A 23,514-nucleotide genomic window follows, 5' to 3' on the forward strand; every position below is an offset into this window, starting at 1 on the left:
TGAAATCATATCACCTCAACCATAATCTCTCTTCATGACAACAACCATGAAAATATCAAAGGTTTTCAACTCTGGTCATTACAGTTTCTAATCAAATTCTCGCCTGCAGATGCATTTTCTGATACAATGTACTGGTACCAATGTTTCTTTCAATCTGTAGTTGTACATGCTAAAGAGGGGAATTATCTAAAGTTAGGCATGGCAGCCATGTTCGTATTTTCATTCCTTTTGAAGTTTCATCTCGGTAAAAGTGGCATAGATTGTTGTGCCAAGCAGTATTTTGAGTGAAGTTGATGGATGGGGAAGAATATGAAATAGGACAGTGTCTGAACTTCTCTTTTCATTCACATTAATGACAGGAAAATATCTAAAAATTTACTTCAGTACAGTAAAAAGCACACCGAAAGACTGCCCACTTAATAGTCGAGAGCCATGCAAGCACTACAATGTCCCTCTCTGCACTTAATAAGTCTCTTTTGCTTGGGAATGTCTCAAACATTGATTATCATACACTGAGATTTTACACACACATGCACAGTTGGATGTCTTTCTATCAATGTTTGCCTTTGTACTTCCACTGTCTTCATCCATATTGATGCTTAAACTGAAGCTCTGAATCTTTTGGTTGGAAATGTCTCAAACATTGATAACATACACTGAGGTTTTACACACACAAGTACAGTTAGATGTCTTCATCAATGACTTTGTATTTCCACTGTGTTCATCCATATTGATGATAAAACTGAAGCTCTGAAACTGAAAGCATCTCTTGCCACAGACTGACTTTTCAATGTCCTCAATATGGTATCGATGAAGGAAGGCTGTATGACCATTTCTGTGGCACAAGTCCTTCATTTCTCCACTTCATGAGTGCGATCCCGTCACTTTGGTAGCAAAGATCTGTCGTCCCTTTTTGTCACCTCTCTGTCTTCTGTTTCTTTGCTGCTATCTCATTATCCTGAGAAAGTATGAAAAGTGGAGTGAAGAGTGAAACCAAACAGCAGATTCATATCAATCAATCAATCAATCAATCAATCAATCAATCAATCAATCAATCAATCATCACAATCAATCAATCAAAGTAGAGGAGTGAAAACCGAGGTGTCACGGCATGCATCGGAAATACAATCGAATGGTTTGGAAACGAGAAATCAGTTCAGGAACGAACCAGTAGATCTTTTTCATCTATTCCAAGAAATTGGCTTGACCATGTGTACCCTTGCAAGGGTGCAATTACATGCTACACACAGTGCACTGAAACATACCCAAGTTCAGATGGAGATTAACAGATTTTAGAATGGACTAACACTTCAGAGTATTGCAACCACTTGCCTAGCCACAAATGCCATCTTTAATAGTTTGTGCAATGTCAGTAGATTCCCCACTTCAGATTTTTTGAAATTTCACTTCAATAAAATTATGCAGACTCATTTGTTGTGTCCTACAAATATGCAACTACTGTAGTTGAAATGTAATTTTAAAGAGGAGAAAAAATACTCCTCACAGGTAGGTATTTTGAAAGACAGAAAGTACTGCAAACTACAAAGAAATGCAATGACAATCATTCATATACACATAAACATAGGCAATGCATGTTATACCAGATATGAAATGAATACATAATGTTACATAAAAGCTGAGATCAAACATTAGTCAGAAAAGCAAATATGAGTCTGTGAATACTCAATTCTGATTGGCTGATACCTGACTCATGTTTGCTTGCATTTTTTTCATGCAACAGGGCCCCAGAATAATAGGAGTGGCTGTGAGGTGACTCAATTCCCAGAATATAAACATCACCTGATACAACAACAGTGCAGTAAGTGCAGTAATGCACCATCATATCTATCTAAAAGAATTGATTGAAATCGCTATCATGGTGCAACTGAAATCTTTTACTGTATACGCTGTTATTTTTGCGTACAGATATTCTCGCGAATGAGGAGGTCATAGACATTTTCGCAAGATGTTGTTTTCGCGAACTGACGCCAACACTAACGTAAATATGCTATTGCCCTAGTGCATGGAGACATTTTCGCGTGTTAAATTCGCGATCCAACTGAGATTCGCGAAATTCAAAAAAAATTAGATAAAAAAACAGCTTATACAGGGAGTATATGTTGTGACAAACAAACGATACTTCCAAAAATCACAAACCACTCACCGTTCCAAACTGGTAGTAATGTGGTGCTATCTCGTACAGCCAGGACTTGTCAATCTCAGTCACATCTCTCATGTAGTCCTTACTTGTCTGTAGTACCTCGTTGTACACAACCCTGCAAAGAATCATCAGTTACAGTTACAATACAGTATTGACTATCCAATGTTGTCTCTTCTTTCAATGAAATGGGTACAGAAAACTGAAAACAAAACTTTTTTACAGATATCCATGAAGACTAGACAACAGAACAAACTGATTTTTCGTTACACGTTCACAAAGATACATGAACTATCCTATAAAACAGCAGACTGCCCCCATGTTTGAATTTCATCTGTACTCTACTATTAAATTCCTCAGATATAGTGTGCCATCATGATTTCTAGCCATAATAGTGTACATTAACTGATACTGGATAGATTGATGGATTCACTTTAAAGGGATCGTATAGTTTTGGTTGAGACCTAATTTCAGGTTTCTAACATTTTTTGGTGAGATAATGAGAAACCTCTTATGAAATATGAAAGAACATGTAATTTCATGAGGAATTCAATGTTTATTTGATGAAAATTGGTTTTGAAATGGCCGAGATATCCAAAACAGTGCAATTCTAATAAGTGTGGGACCCCCACTTTTTGATGATCACTTTGTTTTACTTTGTTTTTGGATGTTTCAGTCATGCCAAACCCGATTTTCATCAAATAAACTTTGAATTCCTCTTAAAATGGTATGCTCCGTACTATTTCATAAGTGTTGTCTTGGTATCTCGCAAAGAGTTAAAAGCCCAATTCTCACCTCCACCAATACTGTACCATCCCTTTAAAGTTAATGGGTGACCTGATGAACAGATGAACAGATCGAATTCTTTGTTCACTTTCTATCTTCAGCCAAAAGTTCTGTGAGGCATGGACCACAATCACTGACATATTTTATCAAATGAAAACAAGTTCATCATACTAGTTTAGATGTAGATGATATTTTGTTTGCTATAGAACATAAGAGCCTGAATAAGGAACAGAATAGATAAGCATCATTACAAAGATGACTTTGTAAGATGCAATATTACAGACCGGATCACTCATAAACCTTAACCCTATTCTAACTGGGGGTCAAATTGACCCCCCCCCCCCTCGACATTTCCCGCCACGATTCCGCAACGCGCAAAGATTTTGCCGCGTCGTTTCATGACTTTTTTCATTGAAGTCTCCCGCATATTTTGAGACCAAATTTGCAACATCCGGGTACTTCGATCTGATGTTACGTAATGTTTTGCATATGCATGTCAACCCGAAAACGGCTCTAATTCATGATATCGTGTGCAAATCCAATGCAAATTGTGTTTTTTTGTTAAATTGACATAAATTAGATCATTTCAACTCTAAATCATGGAAATTAATAAATTCTAATGTAGATAAGCTTGAAAGAGTTAGCCTGCAATAAATTTTGGGAAAAAAACAATAGAAAACAAAAGGTTGAAAAAACAATGCAATACATAAGAAATTAACAAAACAATAAAAAAACAAAAGAAATTGATTTTGATTATGCTATTTTTTTACAAGAAAATTGTTTAATGTGTCTTGAGGAATTCTGACACAAAAATTTAGAAATCCTTCAGTCTTTTTAATGGAGTTACAGGGGAGAATATGATTTCATGCATACATTTGCATAATTAATTTACTAAAAATAGAAAATCAATATTTTTGGATTGTGTGACTGTGTAATCTTGTAGTTGACATTCGGCTCTATGTTCAGGCAAAATTTTGTGGCAATCGCGCCATCAGCGGCTGAGATCTGAACTTGGTCTCAAATAGCCCAGTTAGGATAGGGTTAAATGACGATGAAAACTATGGCACAAATGGGGAAGCTACGACTCCTCTCTGTTTGTGAATGACAGGAAGTGGACTTACCACTTGGGTGGCCGTTCTGTGTAGAGAACCGATGAAGGGTGAATGTGGAGGGGGTAGTTGTCTCTGATTGTCCGATACTCGCCGCTCGGATGGTAGTGGGCTGCGTTGGGGAAGAATCCAGCGACAATGCACCTCAGAACGGTGTCAGCATCCCCCTCACTTGATGTCATCTTCACCTTGAACTTCTTGAGTATTTTCTTGAGTTGCTCTCGGACGGTCACAGCTCTGCAAAGACCTGCATGGATTAAACATTTCAGAGTGTTGGTACAACATACTGTACATGCATTTTATCAAAAGATAGCTGCACTTTGTAAAATATTCCATGTTCATCTGTATATGATAATCAATGATGACCTGGTAATCAATCTCAACAACACACAAAGAACATAACTCATTCCCATGTTGAGGTATGCCAGTGCACTTGTAAATTCTGTGTGAATTCTACACTATATTAATCTCCCACATAGCTCAAATATACAGTACTTAATCACTACAGAACTTGCAGATCCATGGAAGTGTGCATCAATGTCTGAAATTCTTTACTGACAGACAAAAAAAAAGAGAGAAAATCTTAACTGGGTATTAGAAAGAACTGCACTGATTGTAACGATACACATCTCTACTATTAAAGTGAAAACTAAGTTTCGGTAAGTGCTTGAGAACCCGTCTAGCACCATTTCATTTTTTCTTGCAATATATCGAAAGAGTCCACTAAGAAACTTACCTGGCTGACGCGGTTTGCCGGAATGATGAGTCGGTTTGGAGTATTTTGAGAAAAATAATAATAGTAGGAAAACCGACTTTTATTCCAGAAGGCTCCAGACTAACTCGGTCTCGGGAAAAATTCGACCCTACTTCAGACAATTCACACGCAGTTCGTGATCGCCACATTCTACTGGCCACTGCATAAAACCAAATGAGGCCTAACTGAATGGACAGGAAAGTGCGTGCTAACGTAATCCTGTACAAACAAAACAAAAATGACAGCGCGCAGTCCTCAGTTGCTGAGACGCGCGGTCTCTGGAGTTTTTGTTGCTGTTTATCAAGCGCCTTTGATTGTTTTAGAGGTGCTTGATAGGCGCACACTAATTTTGCATGCGCGCAAAAGAGGTTTTTGATGCGCACGTTGTAACAACTCGGACCATTACTGCGAGTAGCCAGAACACGCAGCGCTAGTTTATACAGGCCGCTCCCATAGGACAATACTGAACAATCAGAGGGACAACCATTACAACTCATCCCGCCGTCAAAGCGAAGCCGAGTTATCCCCGAGTCCGAGTTTAGCCTGACCCCATTTGGGTAAGTACTGAGACTGAACCTTTTTGGTTAATATTTCGCATTTTCGTCGTTACCCATCGAATATCTTGTCATAACATCGTTATCCTGCACATTTCCTAAGCATACGTTCACATTTGGGAGCGAAATTTGACAACTTTTGCAGGCGTACCAGAACTTTGTTTGGGCTTTAAATGTCTTTCAAAAGTGGCATTTATGTAAATCTATTTACCTAGTTGTACATCCATTTGCCAAGATGCACAATGTGAATACCTGATGAAAGTTTTGCTAAAAAACAACTTGAACACTGCCCTCTCCCCCCCCCCTACCCATTTTACTAATCAGCTGATTCCACTTGTTATAGCACCAATGAGAGCTCCAATTCAAATGAAGTTTGTACTCACAAGACCTACAAAGTTGAATCCAGATAACCTGAGACAATTATCTCTGTCTTAATTGTTGAACAAATCTAATGCTTGGACACTTGCTTGGCAGGGCAGTGAGTACAAGATAGGGTACCAGTAAACATTTTGTAATACACTATAGTCATCTTTAAGAGGAAGAAAAAAAACATCAACAACAACAACAACAATATATAACAAACATCGCCACAAGGTACATGTGTGTACGATTAATGGTAAGTGAGCAGTCATAAATACTTCCAAGAGTGCAGAGTTGACCGTACCTTTATAATTGAGAAAGTTCTCCCGGCACCATCTTGAATTCTTTTTGTACTGTTTGAAAACAAACAAACATTTTTTTTTATTGCAATGAGTATACATAATCCCAAAAAAAAATAGTCGGTGGCATGTGTGGTATATAAAAAAGATCGATCAAGAGAGAGGTGGTGTCATGGCTGAGTGAATAAAAGTGCACATTTCTGAATCGCATGAGCGTGATTTAGGTTTGTGGGTTCGAGCCCCACAAAGTCAGACACGTTTGCCCTTCAGCAAGGTACTTTATCCACATTGCTGCTCTCCACCCAGGAGGATTAATGGGTACTTGGTAAGATGACAAAGTTTATGTTGGTTGGTCAGTATGGGCGCGCCTGTAAAATGCTGCGACTGGCTGGAATGCTCCCCAGGGAGTGGAGAGTGAGCAATGTCAGTGCTGGTTGGAGAAAATGTATCCAGAGACCAGGGAAATAATAATATGTATGCACTTTAAGCACTCTTACAGAGTGGATTTTGTGCAATATAAATTCATATTATTCATATGATGTTATTGTTGTTATTATTATTATACTCTTGGATGCCCCTTCATGAGAGCTCTTGTCAACACAGGTAAGGTGAAGCAATTTGCAGTTGCTATGGCAGCAGTCATATATGAACCAATCATATGTCAGTACTTCAGTCATTACCATGGTAACTGCAATCACAGCCATATTCAACCATCATAGACCCCTATTTGAAATGGACCCAAGGTTGTTGCAGTTGAAAGCCATACACTCCTAACGTGAGGGTTAAACTTGATTTATAACCAGTAATGACAATACCAAAGTACTTTCAAATGTGTACAAGTACATGTATGTACACATAGAACACATTTGACGGAAACTTGACACTACTTTAATAATCCTTTCTTCTATCACTGCCTCCTGCAACCACATAGTTCTTGACATGAAGGTATATTAATACAAATATCGACCGCTTCGAGGAGCATATTTATAGACATGTGTTTTGCCTAATGGTGTACACTGATACCTGGGTCATCGATGACTGTGGTAAGATTGTACCAAAGCAGTGTGCACATTTGCCAGACCACTAAGCTACATTGGTCCTTACCTTCAGGAAAGCATCATGGACGTTGAGCAGCGTCAGGTGATCTCCTTCCTTGACACCAAATCTCCTCTTGGCTCTCTCCTGTGTACACCAGACAGCAAGGAGGGTGATGATTTTTCATTTAGAGGGTGTGTACAGTTCTGGTGGAGGTGTCGATTTAGCTTTTAAAATTTTGCGAGATATTCAGAAACCACTCTATAAGATGTCAAAGAGCATGCAGTTCTAAGGGGTATCAAAAGTTTATTCGATGAAAATCGGTTTTGAAATGGCTGAGATATCCAAAAACAAGGTGAAACAAAGAGATCCTAATAAAGTTGGGGCATGTCGCCTTTTATTATTAGCACTTTTTGGATATCTCAGCCATTTGAAAACCAATTTTCATCAAATAAACGTTGAATCCTTCCTAAAATTACATGCTCTTTCATATTTCATAAGAGGCTTTTCATTATCTCACTTAGGAATGTTCAAAATATGAATCCCTACCTCAACCAGTACTGTACAGTCCCTTTAATACTGTACTTCATCATCATACCCCAATATGAGAAGGGTGGAAGACAGAGAGTGACATCAGTCTGAAGGATTTATGGTTTTGGTTTCTTTTACATGACACAATCAAAGACAAGTATGCATAAGCTTATTTTTGTGCATCAAAATGTATAACATTGTAAAATATGATAAGATAACGTAAAAAGTGGTGAGAGAAGCAAAAAGTTTATGTTTGCACACTAGTAACACTTTCTTACCTTTTTTGGTAACACAGTATGAAAGGTTGAAGACAGTTGCAATTCAAACAGCAAAATACAAGATGAATGCAATGACAAAAATCTTAACAATCATGAAATGCCTTAATTAGTTTTCTGGGAGTAATATGCAAGAGTAGCGTAGGTCTCTCATCGAAGGGGAAAGAGCATCACTTGACTTCGTACAGAAAGTGCAGGAAGAGAAGTAGGAGGCAAGGCACTCACCGCTGCATTTTTCTGGTTTGACGGGCTCAGGAAGACATTCTGGACCTGAAGCATTGCAGCTATAGTTAGGATTTCTTCAGAGCAATTGTAGTCTCCTGCCAGTCATATAGAGATAAGGTCAAAGTGTAAATATGTGTTGTGTATAAGATTTCATGGAACATACAAAATACAGTAACTATTTTATAAATATTCAAACTTTGATTCTTCGAGGTTGCAAATGGAATGCCTCACTGACAATTAAATCCACCTACCAAATGGCTAAGCACTGCAAATTCTGCCAAGTGCTTCCACTAAACTTTCACCTATGGCATTTAAGATGGAAAACATCAGATCAGACAAGTCATATTTTTCATTTTTCTGGCTATGGTTTGACTGAACATTGTTACATTGATCAGAAACTGCAAACAGTAAAGCCATGGGTATATAGGTGTTATTCATTAAGTGCTTACAAGTGTTATTTATCTTAATTATTATCATAATTATCACACGACCTAGATTCCTGACCCACATCCCTTGAGTTGTAAAGACAAAGACCTTAATCTTGACCTAATCCACTGGAATTTGGATACATTGTTGACAAGACACAACGTCCTTGTTGAACTTGTTTACTGTATACTTAAACAGACTATTTATAACCCTGTCCTGCACATTTAGAAGAGAAAATTTGTGGACATTTACTTGGCAAGTAACCATTTTTTTTTTTTTTTAAAATGTATGCAGGAATATGTTACATCGTGTAAAAAGGGTCATTGTCATCGCTTTGCTTTAACTCGTCCAAATAGATGCAGCTAAGTCTTTTATATGCTTCAATGACATCATTTCAATTATTTGATGATGTACAATATCCCGAAATCTGTGGTATAGTTATGTTGTTACCTGATACAAGCAGCATCTTGGCCAGCATGGGCCTCAGGGGCAGCTCGGCCATGCGGACCCCCAGTGGTTCTGCCAGACGGGCGTGGTCATTGAGAGCACCCAGGGCGTAGAGTAGCTCCAGTCCTCGAACCATGGCCTTGGAAGAAGGCGGCGAGAGGAACGGGAAACGGAGGACGTTGTCAATGCCCAGGCATTTCAGCTGCAAGATGGGTGTCCCTAGATCACTCCTGGAGTTCAACGAAGAAATTAAACCATGAACACAACAGGTGAACCATTTCAAGAGAATACACCACTGGTGGTCAGTTTACTTATAAAACATATTTCATTTGTACTTCTTTTCAAAAACATCTTGTTAAAACTTTAGTTAGTTTGAGTACTGTACAAGCTCTTGGTCCTGTGACATTACACTTACCATTTGTTCACCAAGCGTAACAATGAACTGGTATTATCCAATACTCAACAAAGACACATAAGTAATTTTGAAAAGTTATTGCTTTTAGTAAACAATCATCTGAATCTAATATTCAGAATCACAGATTGAGCTGCATTTTTAAAATTTTAGAATAAAGTCAGAGCATCTTTTTTTTTTCTTTTCATTAAGTTTATAACAAGGCCATATCTGGCGACTTAAAATTCTCAAGCAATACATTGCCATGTAAAGAGGGAAACAACTGCTTATGAAATATTAATTCTAAAGCTCTAACTGAATGTAAGATAAACACAAGAAACTAATTGATTCTATTCAAATGTATCACTACCACGCAAAAAGGCTAATCAAATTTTCTTGTGATGAAGTTTAAGCCCTGCTAAGAACTATGCTTTATCTTAAGACTTCCTATTAAAATGTTGACATTACCCCAGGATGAAACTCTTGCACAGGTTACATTACCTCTGCATCTCCGGTACAGTTGTCTTTGGTAGCTTCCTGAAAGCCTCTTCTGTGTACAACCTGTATGCCTTGCCGGACCGGACACGCCCTGCTCTACCAGACCTCTGCTGGGCTGATGCCTGCGAGACCGGAACAGTTACGAGCCCCTCAATTCCAGTCTTGGAGTTGAAGGCCTTGATTCTCACAAAACCACCGTCAATAACTATGTGGGTAGTTATATGAAAGGAAAAAAAAAAAAACATGAATATATGTTTCACCCTACATTTAGAGCTCTGCAGAAATCAATGATCATGCTCTACACATGAACTCAAATTACATTATCAGGGTTGATCTGCAGATCAAAAAACACACTCATACTCAGTGAAAGAAGAATAAAAGAATTATTTTGAAGGCAACAATAAGACTTTGCTTCGGTTAAAATGGGAAAAATAGCATGTGTAAAGCATACTTTCAAAGTTATGTCTCCCAGCTTTAACTGAAAAAGCACAGTAGCCGTAAATCTATCAGCCACTCGTCCGCAGCCAAAAAAAAAAAACACTCTACAAAGACAGAATGGCATGAGACTCACCATACACAATTCCATTGATGGTGATGGAAGTCTCTGCAATGTTGGTTGCTATGACAACCTTCCTGGTGTTCTTCCCCACCCTGTCGAAAACTCTCATCTGATCCTGAGCCGGAAGGCTGCCGTACATCGGCAAGGCTAGCATCTTCATGGAACTGTCCTGGAGGGCCCTGATCTGATCTCTACAGAGATAGGATAGCACAATCACTTTCATCTACTCACCTCTTCATCCATTAACATTTTTCCTTCCTATACATAGTCAACTGGAGCAAAAGCAGTGACCAAGGGCACTGATGCCATATTTTTTCCTTTAGTTCTGTGTTTACAGATGCCAATATGATCTCTTTTATCTTTTCTTTGTGTTTGTAAAGTATTGGTAATCATGTAACATAAGTTAAGCATTATAAACTTATTGGGGTTTTTTTTTTTCAATGAAACATTCAAACAGTTGAGCCTAGTTTCTCTTTTCAGGTCATAATCTGAGGCACGTAAATCTCACTAGAGGTAACAAAAGAGAGAGGGAGATAAAGTTATAATGAAGCAAAAGAATTATTTTTTTAAGTATATGCATACCAGGTATGTTTGTGTGTGTGTGAGAGATTGTACGTGAGAAAGGAGACTTACATGACCATTCTCAGGACACGCTCTACTTCTTCCTGTCCAGGCAGAAAGGCCAGAATGTCTCCAGATGGTTCCGTCTTGTGGATCTTCATAATGGTCTCTACCATAGACTTCAAGTAGTCTGGCACTGGACTGGGTGATAGTGGTGATAACAGTGAGGAAAATGAATATAAACACTGGTAACCATTTCTCTCAGCATGGAAGACGTACATTGAATGTTGCTAGACACCCACAGAACTAAAATGCGTGCTAGCACCAGATGTGATATGTGTTGAGAAGAGACAAGTGTGTCTGCTTGTCTGTCTGTCTGTCTGTATGTATCAAATACTAGTATATGTATGTATGTATGTATGTATGTGCATGTAATAAAATTTATCTGCTCATACCTTTGATGTAACTGTACATACATTCAACTCCTCTGACCTACTACATCTCAGCTTCATATCAAAGACTTTGTATGAGTCATGATTATGCCCCAGTCACATAGACATCGTGTATCACCCTGGACCACCCCGGATCTGATCCAGGGAGAGATCTGTGTTGACGCCGGGAGGCCAACATGGCAACTTTTGGAGGTCAAAAACATCCGGCGTCATCCGGGGATTGCCGTATTGGCAGAGCAATCCAGGGAGGTCCGTGTGGCTGCCGTGTAGCTGCCGTGTTGATCCGTGTAGCTGCCGTGTTGATCCGTGTAGATGCCGTGTTTGTCCGTGTAGACGCCGTGCTCTTCCGGCCTTATCCGTGTAGCTGCCGTGTTGATACCGTGTGTACAGTCATACCAAAATCCCAGATCTCCCCGGACGTCCCCGGATCTCCCCGGATCACCGTGTAAATCCTTGAGCATCCGTGTTTATATGTGACTGGGGCATTACACAGAAAGCTTCAGCATCAGCGAACTTTCTTGCAGCATGTTACTCTCGTCAAGTAATAAATACCTTCAGATACATCTGTCGTAAGTCTAGACGAAACACCATAGGAAATCTTCTCATCAATGCATACCTGGCTGAATAGAAAATATCCACTGGGTATGTCCTTCCCTCCACAGTAAGAATGGCAGCTGTGTCATTTCTGCATCAATTTTGAGGAGCAAATGTCAGAAGTTCCATGATACATAAGTACCTTCCAATTATCAAAGGATAATCATCAAACTACATACCTACATGCATATAGTATTGCGACTGCTTGTGGAATCCATACCTGATCCACATGATTTCAACAACAACAAAACAAAATCAAATTGGGATTCCATGCTAGAGACACAGCAATCACTACACATAACCAGCTGATGGTGCAGCAGCTCAAAGTAGATACTTTGCCAACATCCGCACACTTATCATTCTTGTGGTTTCCTCCTACTGTTGTGTTATACATGCCACGATTGGGCCATTAGTAGCCAATCATGTAAGTTTTGTCTGTTTGTATCAGGATTTGTGCCACAATTGACATAGTGGCCTGAATCATAGAGCTAACATTGTGATCGTATCAGATCTTACCACATCTTATGACATCTTGAGGTCAGCTGGTGCAAAAATTGTCTACGGACAACACGATTGCCACAACTGACCTCATGATGTGATAAGATGTGATAAGACCTGATATGATCACTATGATTACTCCACAATTCGGACCACAATTTCAACAGTGGCGCAGATTGTGATAAAAAATTAATAAAAATGAATATTCAAGGATCAATTAGCAATGGCCAACTGTGGCGTGTGTAGGGGATCAAACAACAGTGGGGACGAGCCTTCGTCAACTGTCTGAGTGCACACCAGGTTCCTGAAGATTCTGAAGAATTCAGAAGAATCTACTGGCTGAGCAAACTTTCCAGTACACTATTGTGAATAACTTTAAATCAGTCATTGATTTCATCGTTTTCGGACTAACTTTGGATCTTTGCTCTTGTTCTGATTGAAGAAGTCCCTGAAGGATTCCGCATCCAGCGTTGCCGAGGCAACGATGATCCTCAGCTCTGGTCTCTTTCTCTGTATCTTCTTGAGGAGGCCAACGATGATGTCGGTGAAGAGTGTTCGTTCATGAGCTTCATCCAGCATCAGGACACTGTGGATTAAATTGTCACAGGAATGAATAATTCTCACCCAACAAACATGCCACATTACAGCCACTTGTTGATTTGGTTTTTTGAAAGCATCATTACGGAATCAGAAGGGAGACAACACTCCTTTACAGTTGTTGAAAACATTGGGAAGGTTGCATGAAAGTTGTCCTATATGACTGGTTGGCCATTACCCATTGTTCCATTTCCACATCTGAGACCAACACATTCCTCATTCAAGGGATCAAAATTTTATTTTGTGTGTGTGAGGCTTACTAGTTTTGTTTGCCTCAAAGCTGTTGTCTTCCAGCATTTACTGACTTTAACAAGTCACAACACCCGGAAAATTCCTACTGGAATACTGAAGTTGATTGGCTGTGAGGAGGTCTGTTATAATCAACTCCTGCCATTGTTGATGGCCAATTTCTCTGAAAAGGGGCAAAACTTTCGATTTCCTCTACGCAGCCTTCTTGGAGCAATGTGCAATGAGAAAATTTTCTCTCTCTCTTTAGGCAATGCCCTCCTACAACGAAAAAAAAAAAAGAAAAAAAAGAGGCATGCACTAAGTAATGTCTTGCCCTACATATCACCACTTGTATATCGTTTAGTAACTTGACAAAATTTATTACGAGTACACCCCAAAATATTGTGAGTATAGTGACTTTCAAAGTAAGCTCATTGACCTTGTGACCTTGACACTGTCAGACCTGACCCGTATTCACACTCGACTATCATCTTTAAGTAATACAACCTCAGTAGCTATTTCATGGTCATAACTCAAAGCTGTGGAAAGTAATTGACAGTACACCAAATTGTTAAGGATGCCAGCGATGAGGGCAATGGAAAAGTGACACCTAGGTGTACGGTATGTCCGCTTTCTCTATGCAGTAGAGACAAAACTGAAATAATGGAAATGGTCTCATCTGGAAGAATAGATCACAAACTTTCACCATCTACAGAAAACTTGATTATTTGAGCCTTTACTGATAAAAACACTCTATGTCCACTAGGAGTATGACCTGTATACATGACTTGTCATACAGTTGCCATTTATTGAATGTAAGATGAGACTAGCATTTGGTCTGACAATTTGAAATGGGAAGTTCTTTCCCTCCCCCCAAAAAAAACAAAACAAAACAACAACAACAACAGACAAATGATAGCAACATCGACAATAAAAACACCCCCGTTATCACAAGATATTGATGAGCACCTAGCATACCACACCCATTTCACTACAATAGATATTGATGTGCTGTACTACTTAACCAACATTCCACGTGACCCATCTCTGTCAGAAATACTTTAATCTGTGATTCTTCTGCAAATTAGACCTGCCACATTCAAAAGGGTAGAAACTCTAGTTTGGATTATATTACCTGTATCTTGACAGGAGGGGATCCCTCATCATTTCTCGTAATAGAAAGCCATCTGTCATGAACTGTAAGAAGACAGATATGAAAATCACGCAAATGAAAAAAAATACACACAATTTTTTTTTTTATAATTACTACGTAACTCAGTTTGTTACAGTGCTACACTAAAGGGAAAAAAGAACAAAACTGTCTAATCTTGTGCCTGCACTAACTGCCTAAAATGTCAGCATATGCATTCAGAACAACAATGCTTGAGACATCAAGTTTCTTGTTAATATTCCAAAGAGCAGAAAATGACAGCAAATCTGATGCAACTGCAAGGGTGAGCATGAATAATGATCTAATATTTGACTCATTAACTTTTAAGTACTGGTGCTTGGAAGTGGTGGGAGGAGTTCATAATACGGGGATAGGGCACAGGTAGCTTGTATCTCTGATGCCAAATTTATATTTTGAAAACATTAAAATATCCAACTTCACTGGATCTTGCAATCAACTTTCAAATCTTTGAATAGAGTATCAAGCTTTTCAAAACCTCTCTACATCAAAAGCAATAACACTAAAATAAACAACGAATCAGCAATAAGTTTTGAGTGACTGGAATTCTGGTTTATATTCTTGTCAAAGAATTGAGTGTATGGTGTTTGTATGGTGTCCAGTGACTGTCATTTTCAACCATCTCAAATTCTTTTCAGTTCATGGGTGCTAAATTCAAACTAAGACATTCTATCATGGTTGCCCTGTGTCACTTGCTCTCATTCACAATTCACTGAATTACCCCAAAACAGATTTCACTTCATTGGTAGATGCAAGATTTACCTTGATCTTTGTAGCCTCTGGGTCTGTGCAGTCTTCAAATCGAATGGCATAGCCAACCTCGTGACCCAGGAGAGCACCTCTCTCTTCTGCCACTCTTTGTGCAACCTGCACTGACATATACCCACAATGAAATGATTTGTGAGTGTTGATATAAAATGGAACATTTCAACACTGCTGGAAGTTTCTGAACGTGCATGTCACTATGAATGAAACTCCACCAAAAAGAAATCAAGCAATGCATCAAAACTCATTTCACATACTAAAAGTCAGAATGTTGTGTACATACCATACAACAGACATAGAAGATACACACAAACACCCACACACATTTATAAGTACATAACAAAAAAAAAAAACCAAAAAGGTGGGTGATTCTTTGCTGCAAAATCAAGAAAACACAATTTTTTTTTTAAATCTCTCTTGGCACAAGAGCAAATAAGAAAAAAAAAATACAGTGCACTCCCGTTATAACGAAATGCTCGGGACCGGCAGTTTTCTTTCGTTATAACGAAATTTCGTTATAACCAAACAAATACAATATATAACGAAAACAAGGAACCACGTATATATATATCATATTAATCTCTTTGCTGAATACTCCTCGTACACTGGAAAGCTATGTGAAATGTGATGGGATATCTGCATTACAATAATAAACGCAAGCTCCCCTCAGAAACTGTGCGTGACACAAGGAGCGAACACACGGTGGTGTGAAGCGTTCGCCTATGCAGAGACGCTACAAATGCTTGTTGCGCCACGTTTTTTCGAAAGCAATTCGCATTTCGTTATAATGGAGCACATTTCTTTTGTTTTTCTTTGTCTGTGGCGCTCGGAAAAGACTTCGTTGTAACGGAAATTTCGCTATAACCGTGTTCGTTTTAAGCGAATTTTGTATCATAGACTTTAATGGTGATAATTTTGGGACCAGAAGATTTACTTCGTTATAACGAAATTTCGTTATAACCGTGTTCGTTGTAATGGGAGTGCACTGTATTTCAGTTACCTTTCCAGCACAATGCAAGATAAGCTTTTGTTTTTGTCTTTAGAATGGTCATGAAAACCCATCAAATTTCAACGTTTTTTTATTTTGCTCTGTTGAATCAGAAGAGTCTGATACAGAGGGATTGTTAGCTTCATTGAGTGGAATCTATTCCTCGGCCACCTCACCGTGACAGCAGCGACTCTTCTTGGCTGCGTCACCCCGATGACGCGGCCCTCTGCTGCCCAGCCCGCCTCGGTAAGATACTGTGGAAGCTGTGTGCTCTTCCCACTGCCCGTTTCTCCAACGACGACTAGTGTCCGGTACTTCTCCAACAGGTACAAAATGTGGTTGCGGTGCTGTAGGGGGGGATAAAGAGGTAAAAACTAGTATCTAGCAATGATGACATTCAACACAGTTAGCTTAATGAGGCCTCACATAAACCATACACTACTAACTTATCATCATCATCCCTACATCCTTAGTATCCTTGGAATTTATATACTGGGCTAGATCATGTTTTTCCTCCTAACCTGTTGAGAATAAACTGATTTTGCTCTAATGCACATTTCCCATGCACACCTACAAAGGTATACATGGGACTAGTCTTCAATGGGTTAAGCATCATTATCTTCCTGCAACATCTTTGAAGTCAAATGTGTGGTTGTGATACAGTCACTGATTATCATTCTAGACACACACAATGCATTACCCTACACAAACTTCAAAGTGATTTCATACCCTTCTCATTGGTTCAAGTGTGATCAGACTTTGTGATGTATAGTCTTGTCAAACAAATGATTTACTCTTTCACCAGAAGCTGAACAAAATAAATGCATTTTCCAGCATAAAGCAACAAAATTCCCACTAGAAATACATCATGAGACAGCAGAAGGAAAGACCACAATCCCTATCAAATGCTGGAACAGTACTTCAAGTTGTAAATGGCAACACACCTTCATTGTAAGCATTGAGAGTGCAATACTATAAATGAAGAAGATCTTTATGAATATATATCCATTTTGGTGAGGATGAACATCAATTTCAACATTTCTTCAAACATAATTTGTGTAATTTGATCACAGAGTAAATGTGAAATTAATGTAACCATTTCATGACTTTGTCCAGTGAGAGTTCCAGTTTCAAATGAGATGCCATGGGTACAGTTACCAAGAAACATAAGGTGGAATATGTACACGTACACCCCTGAGTATGTCACACCAACCTTGAACACTGGTAACCTCTGCCTCTGCTGCTCAATGGAGAGAGAGACATTTGGATTGAAGACCACACCCTGGGATTCCCCCTGGCTTTCCCCACCGGTCCTCTCCTCCTTCAGCCCCTCACCAGGAGCAGCGGTTCCTCATGACAGATAATAAGCAGAAACAAAAACCTATCACACATGCTCACACAGCAATCTTCCTTTGGATAGCATGCAATGACAATCATATCCTTCTGCCACCCCCCTCCACCGGATCATTTTTATGTAAACATGATAATGCTTTATCATATGCATGGAGAGTTAGTAGCAGCAATTCCTCTCTTTTTTTTTTTAAAACAAAGTTATAACATCATCTAGCATTTGGAGCATATATTCCAAAGAATATTGGCTAACATAAGGATAATGAAAAGAATGCATTTGGGCACATGCTACATAATTGGAATTAGTATTATTAGAATGTGATAATATCGCATAACTTAGTGGATTTTTTAAAGCATAATTTGAAGATCCTCTAATCCTTTGAAAAAAAAAATCTGTAATCTTATGACAGACAGTTTTGTGTGATACTAGTACTCAATGCATACACTGGTATGGTAATGTCAAGTTTAAGGACATTTCATAGGAATTTGGGATATACAAATTGTATTTATACATAAATGAGAGCTACTTCTTTATGTTAACAGAGTTGTATGAAATCAGATCTCCAGACATTCATGCAGAGGAAAAAAGAGAAAACAGACACCGCATTTTTGCCTAAACTGAATGAAGAAGACATGCGCATGATTCCATGGTAATGGAGCAATTAGGTTACCTGGTTTCCAAAACTTAGGAGTTGGTAGTGCCATCTTATCTGACTCCACAGTTTGGAAGAATGATGAAATGATGCTATTTGTACAAAGAGAAAAGATATTAAAAAAAAGCACCAAGTCATTGTGAAATGACATATCAACACAAAGGAAATAAAGTGGCATTTTTTAGTTTTTGTTCATCAATCATCACAGTTAGAATCTAGAAATTAGAAGTTATAATCATAGAAATAGGATAGAGTATGACTTGTCTACACTTCACAATAAATCTTGTCCTAATCTATACAAAAACATATGGATCTAGCTTGTACTGTGCTATAGGAATATATGAGGTGATCCTGCCCCCTGGACCAAGTGATCTGATTAATGTAATTTTTGCATTATTGCCTCACTTTGACAAGTATAAAACTGTGGGAAAAAAATTGTTTTCGTATTGCCCATGCTGACAATTTAAGTCAATGGGCAATAAATTGGACTACTGTAAAAGTGGAAATTTTCACAGTGTTGAAATTTTCGCGCATTTCGCGCAACCAGAAACTAGTGCAAAAATAAAAGCCCGCAAATATTTTTGCTTGCCATATGTTCCTGTGCGTGACGTCTTGATTCCGCGGAAAATGCCAAACGCGAAAAATTAGTCGCGCGAAAATATCCACTTTTACAGTATTCTGTCTTGTCTGCTGTGCGAACATTTGCCATGTGTCAGACTCTTGCTGCAAGCGCTCAAACTCTTGCTACTAGTGCATAGTGCAAGCAGGAAATTCTGATTAAGTTGCTCTGCCCTACAGCCTATTTGGTTCCCCCCCCCCCCCCCCCCCCGAAATGTAGTCTAATTTATTCCAAGATGTGATTACTGGCACATTAATTGTCAATACGTCTAGTTTGCTCTAGATGTCTGATTTTTGTAGTAATTTTAAGGATGTAGGATTAAGGATATTTAAGGATGTGGCTACTTTCGGTTGTCACTAGAAATTGGTATTGCCCAAGTCGAAGACTCAAGGCTCGGGCGATAGAATTCTAATTTAGGTAATAAATAATATTTAGATTTGTTTATTTTTACTTTTGGTTAGCATTTTTCATAGATTCTATAGGGGTCTATCTGCAAACACATTTTGCCTGCAAAAGGTAGCTAGCGCCAAACAATTAACTACAGAACAAGACCCAAGTTTACCCAAACACCTTCTGGGCTCTGGATATGAACTGCCGAACAAAATTTCATTCTGAAGTGACAATTTTTTTCTTTATTTTCTGTGATTCATCAAAAGCCCAACTGAACAGTTTGGGGTGGTTGATCAGTCTGTTGATCAGTCAGGCAGTCAATTTGTGGATTGATCTACTTTTTTTCAGTTTCTGAGCAATCTTTTTGTTCTTTCAAATGCATGTCTGCAGAGATATGTATGTAGAAGTAACTAGAACATTGTGCAAGTCAAATTATGTCAGCTGATGCCAGGCAATGCACCCAGGGAAAAGCATAATGCAGCATTGCCCAAAAGCAGCTACATTCTAACCGATATCTAACCACGGGCATTGTAACCATTACGTTTTGAATTCGCCTTAACTACACACAACCAAGTCGCTGTAAAAACGTGGTTGCCGGTGATACAATAGGCAGAGCTTTAGGTTTTGACGCGCGGACATTTGAGACCACGCTTGAGCTGGACATTCTCCCCTCCCCTGCGTCGTGCTGAAAAATAGCTTTAAATTACGCTGGGGACGCCGCAACGTATAAAAAATAAAATGGCACTCCCATATGAAGTAGTTCTCTATATCACAAATTGTGCGGACATAAAAATACCCAAGAACGTAAACATGCAGTGAAAAACTCAGCCGACGCAAGCTAAATAGATTGACTTGACGCGCTTCTGCGCGCTGCACATGTTTAGAACATGTTTTTTTCCTCTGAACGTCCCCGTCGCGAAAATCTAAAGCTCCCTAATATCTAAAAAAGGCGGCGTTAGCTATGCTACGCGCTACTGACAGTATTTAACTGTATAGTGAGTTTCCCGCACCTCATTAGGGGCCCGAATACTGTCACCCCGCTTAAAATTGTTAGTGTTACAAGCGCGCTAAACAAAAATTTATGCCTGGGACTGTGTTCAGTATGCTTGAAACTTGACAGGGCTACCACAACCAAGCAAATTGTGATGAAAACCTAACAGTTTTTCGCGAAAATCTGAAATTTACATAAGGAATACGTATTATAAGTATCATCTCGGTCACCTGCACGCATCTTTTACATGTATGTCTATGGGAGCATCAAGCACGGTCACCCGCACACGTCTTTTCCGTGCTTTGTCTATGGGAGCGCGGGTGGCGAGCTGTGGGCCGCTTCCTTATACCCCCATCTCACTAGACGACGATTCCGCTACAATCATAAAAAAATCAACAAAGCGCGGTGGATCGTGGCTTGATCGCTTTAAATCTTCTCCATCGTATCTAGAGCGGTTCAGAAGTGCAGAGGGTGGCCAAAATTGCCATGGTCGGCGACCTCGCTACGAAAGTTTTGAACATGTCCAAAACTTCCGTAGCAAGGTCGCCGTGGTTTAAGAGCGTATCACAATCGCCTCACGAGCGCATTAAAACCGTCACATTCATAACTCTGACGGGGTACCAACGCGTTAGGCGTAACTCAAGCGCATCAAAAGTGGCCCCCATCGCCCATGAAAATTACCACTTTTACAGTGTTACGCAACACTGTAACAGGAACCAACCATGAACAAAATAAAGTGATGCACAGCCCACAAAAGTGGACATATGGAGAAAAGCGTATAAAATTCATTTTTCCATGTACACTCAGTACAAATCTACTGTTTATTAAATTGTTTGTTTGTCATATAAACCATTGCAAGTCAGTGAAAGTAAATTAAGTCGTAATATTTTCAAATATATCTTCATAAAATTGTCTCATTGTAGGATACGATTTGTAGTTTCGTAATACATACACATTTTACCCTTTTAATTGAATGGATGACTTAACTAATAGTGCAATTTCATCAGGTTCTAGCTGCAACTGGTGTGTTCTAAATTGCTAAGATGTAAGGGTACCGGTAAAACCATATTCTGCATATCCATGTTGGTTTGACTCTGACCATATGCCTGAAGAAATTCAATCATGAAACCTATACCCCGATCGCTTGAGATCGTAACATGAGCCCGGCGTATACGTATCATTGTTGCTCCGATCGTATCACTGTTATTGTTGTAGCGAGGTCTTAAGCAAACGAATATCGCAATCAATCACTTTGATCGCAGAAGCAGCGCGTCTTGTCGGCTTAGAAGTGCGGCAAAAACGTGGCAGCGTCGTAGCATTATCGTGGCACTATCACCTACAGCGCAGTTTGAGCGTAGAGAAACCATAGTGTAATCGCCTCGGAGCTTAGGAGGCCAAAAATGGAGACGGACGGCGATAGCGCCACGATTTGTTAAATGGTCATAGATCGCCATGGTCGCCATTGTCGCCTTCCTAGTGATTGGTGAGATGGTAGCCTGACCAGACCGCTGTGCTTCGCTTCGCAACAGCGGCTGCGTGTATTTAGTGAGATGGGGGCCTTAGCGCACAACTATTCACCTGTATTCACCTGTCTTGTCGGGCTTCTGGAAAGACAGTCAGTAGTCTTGTAATGCCCTCCCACTTTCAGCAAGTTTCCACTGTATGTCAACCTGATGCTTCGTCTTTATTGCAGTAATGACTGCTACTAATCTTTATTCGGCATCGTCATCGGCTACTAATCAATGTATTGCCTAATTTAATTATCCCGCATCACTCACGTTTGGCGACGATAGCTGCAAATTTTCGATATCGATCAGTGACAGTGAACTCGTGATTCCATTGGAATCTTCAGCATTTTTCCTGTATGTGAGTGGGATTTCATAGAATTTCAGTGACGAAATGTGAGTCAAATATGCACAAACATTAACTATGACGAGGTGCGGGTCACCAAGTGGATCCCCACCCAAGTATACTCGCTGGCCGGCGGCGATCGCGCTGCTGTCGTTTCCACCCATTCTTTATAGTACATGGGACTAAGGATCAGGTTTGACTGTAATAAGTCAATGTGTACTAAATTTAAATTACTAATTACTTCAATTCATGATTACTTTTTGAACATAAACAAGGGGAAATTAGAAATTTTTATAAATATGCGATTTTTCCTTCGTACTGTAATAAGTGCCATCGAAGAAGAAAGTACAATCATGGCTTGAGAATGATCGTAATTCAATACCTACCAGAATAACCTGTCGGCTCCCTCTCCCACACCGTGCACCACCCACCACCAGCCAGCCATGGAGCGTAGCGCCGCCGGCGCGGGGCCGCTGTCCGCGGCGCGACAGCTGCTTTATGAACAGCACAACGGCGACGGAGCACGTTGAGTGCAGTGTTGCCACCGAACGGTGAGTGTTGCTCGCGCTAGTTTGTGTGACTGACCAAACTGTATAGTCTTCTAAATTCAGACACTTTTAGACATTGTCAGCCTAAAGTGTGAATGACATTGGCGACTAGACTGCACTGGCTGACAAAAAAAAAAAAAATAATAATAATTACCCAGTTAATCCAACGTTATTAGTAGCTTTCTCTTAATGAGTATTGACTGAAGAAAATCACTAAACCATCCAGTGAAATTCATAATGCCGTTTTGATAAACATAATGGAAGTTTGTACTAATAGGCCTAAATGAACAAAAATACTATAAATGAATGAAAATGCTTCGGCTAACCAGTAAAATGGAAGAATTGAATATGTATTAGTATGAGAAAGGATGCCAGTTTTGATGAGATCAGCAGTAGGCCTATATGATCTCTAGAATTTGAAAGGTAAGATATCAATAAAGTTGGATGAGTCAAAATGCAATTCCATGTGTGGTAACTGAGTTTTACTATTACTAACCAACCAAAGGTCACGCTGTAACGTGCTCTTTATAGAGGAGAATGCCTATAAACATTACAAGATTTCTGGAGGTAATGCCATCAATATGCAACTAACTCCGCCACCTATAGTCTCTAAAATGCATGAAAAACACAGGTGAAAAACAAAACAACATCATCATTTTCAGTGTTTACAAAATTGGGACTAAGGTAAATAGCCAAATTCATCATAGAAAACCCTTTTTTCACCCTGAAAGTCATCATCTTTTCTAAGTAATGTCAACATCAGTGGTGGATCCAGTGGGAGCGCACCAGTCATGCCCCCCCCCCTTATTTTTGTTGAAACAAAAGAAATAAGA

At 39.3% G+C, this 23,514-nt stretch overlaps 1 protein-coding gene across 1 annotated transcript; it reads right to left on the reverse strand.

Annotated features, from left to right (window-relative positions):
* Positions 1 to 821: 821 nt before the first annotated feature.
* Positions 822 to 22,532, reverse strand: LOC139720934 (probable ATP-dependent RNA helicase DHX35). Its single transcript, XM_071632268.1, has 18 exons — positions 22,520 to 22,532; positions 18,301 to 18,374; positions 17,493 to 17,629; positions 16,456 to 16,626; positions 15,289 to 15,393; positions 14,473 to 14,534; positions 12,925 to 13,098; positions 12,037 to 12,105; positions 11,041 to 11,169; positions 10,420 to 10,598; positions 9,852 to 10,053; positions 8,963 to 9,189; positions 8,087 to 8,181; positions 7,125 to 7,202; positions 6,026 to 6,074; positions 4,066 to 4,300; positions 2,165 to 2,276; positions 822 to 958 (listed from the first exon to the last, which is right to left on the reverse strand). Exons 2-18 carry the CDS (start codon positions 18,332 to 18,334, stop codon positions 917 to 919), a joined length of 2,100 nt encoding a protein of 699 aa, XP_071488369.1. The 5' UTR covers positions 18,335 to 18,374; positions 22,520 to 22,532; the 3' UTR covers positions 822 to 916.
* Positions 22,533 to 23,514: the final 982 nt, after the last annotated feature.

Source organism: Diadema antillarum, unplaced genomic scaffold (genome assembly GCF_040938485.1).
Source record: "Diadema antillarum isolate AM-2024a unplaced genomic scaffold, OU_Dant_1.0 scf00000012, whole genome shotgun sequence".
Lineage (NCBI taxonomy): Eukaryota > Metazoa > Echinodermata > Echinoidea > Diadematoida > Diadematidae > Diadema > Diadema antillarum.

Bases quoted from the DNA above. Each gene is read 5' to 3' on its own strand.
- LOC139720934 (XM_071632268.1), bottom strand. From the start codon at position 18,334: ATGGCACTACCAACTCCTAAGTTTTGGAAACCAG. The intron at 10,599-11,040 runs GTAAGTCTCCTT...CTATCTCTGTAG, and splicing joins CGTGTCCTGAGAATGGTCAT to AGATCAGATCAGGGCCCTCC. The intron at 959-2,164 runs GTGAGTGGTTTG...ATACTTTCTCAG, and splicing joins ATTACTACCAGTTTGGAACG to GATAATGAGATAGCAGCAAA.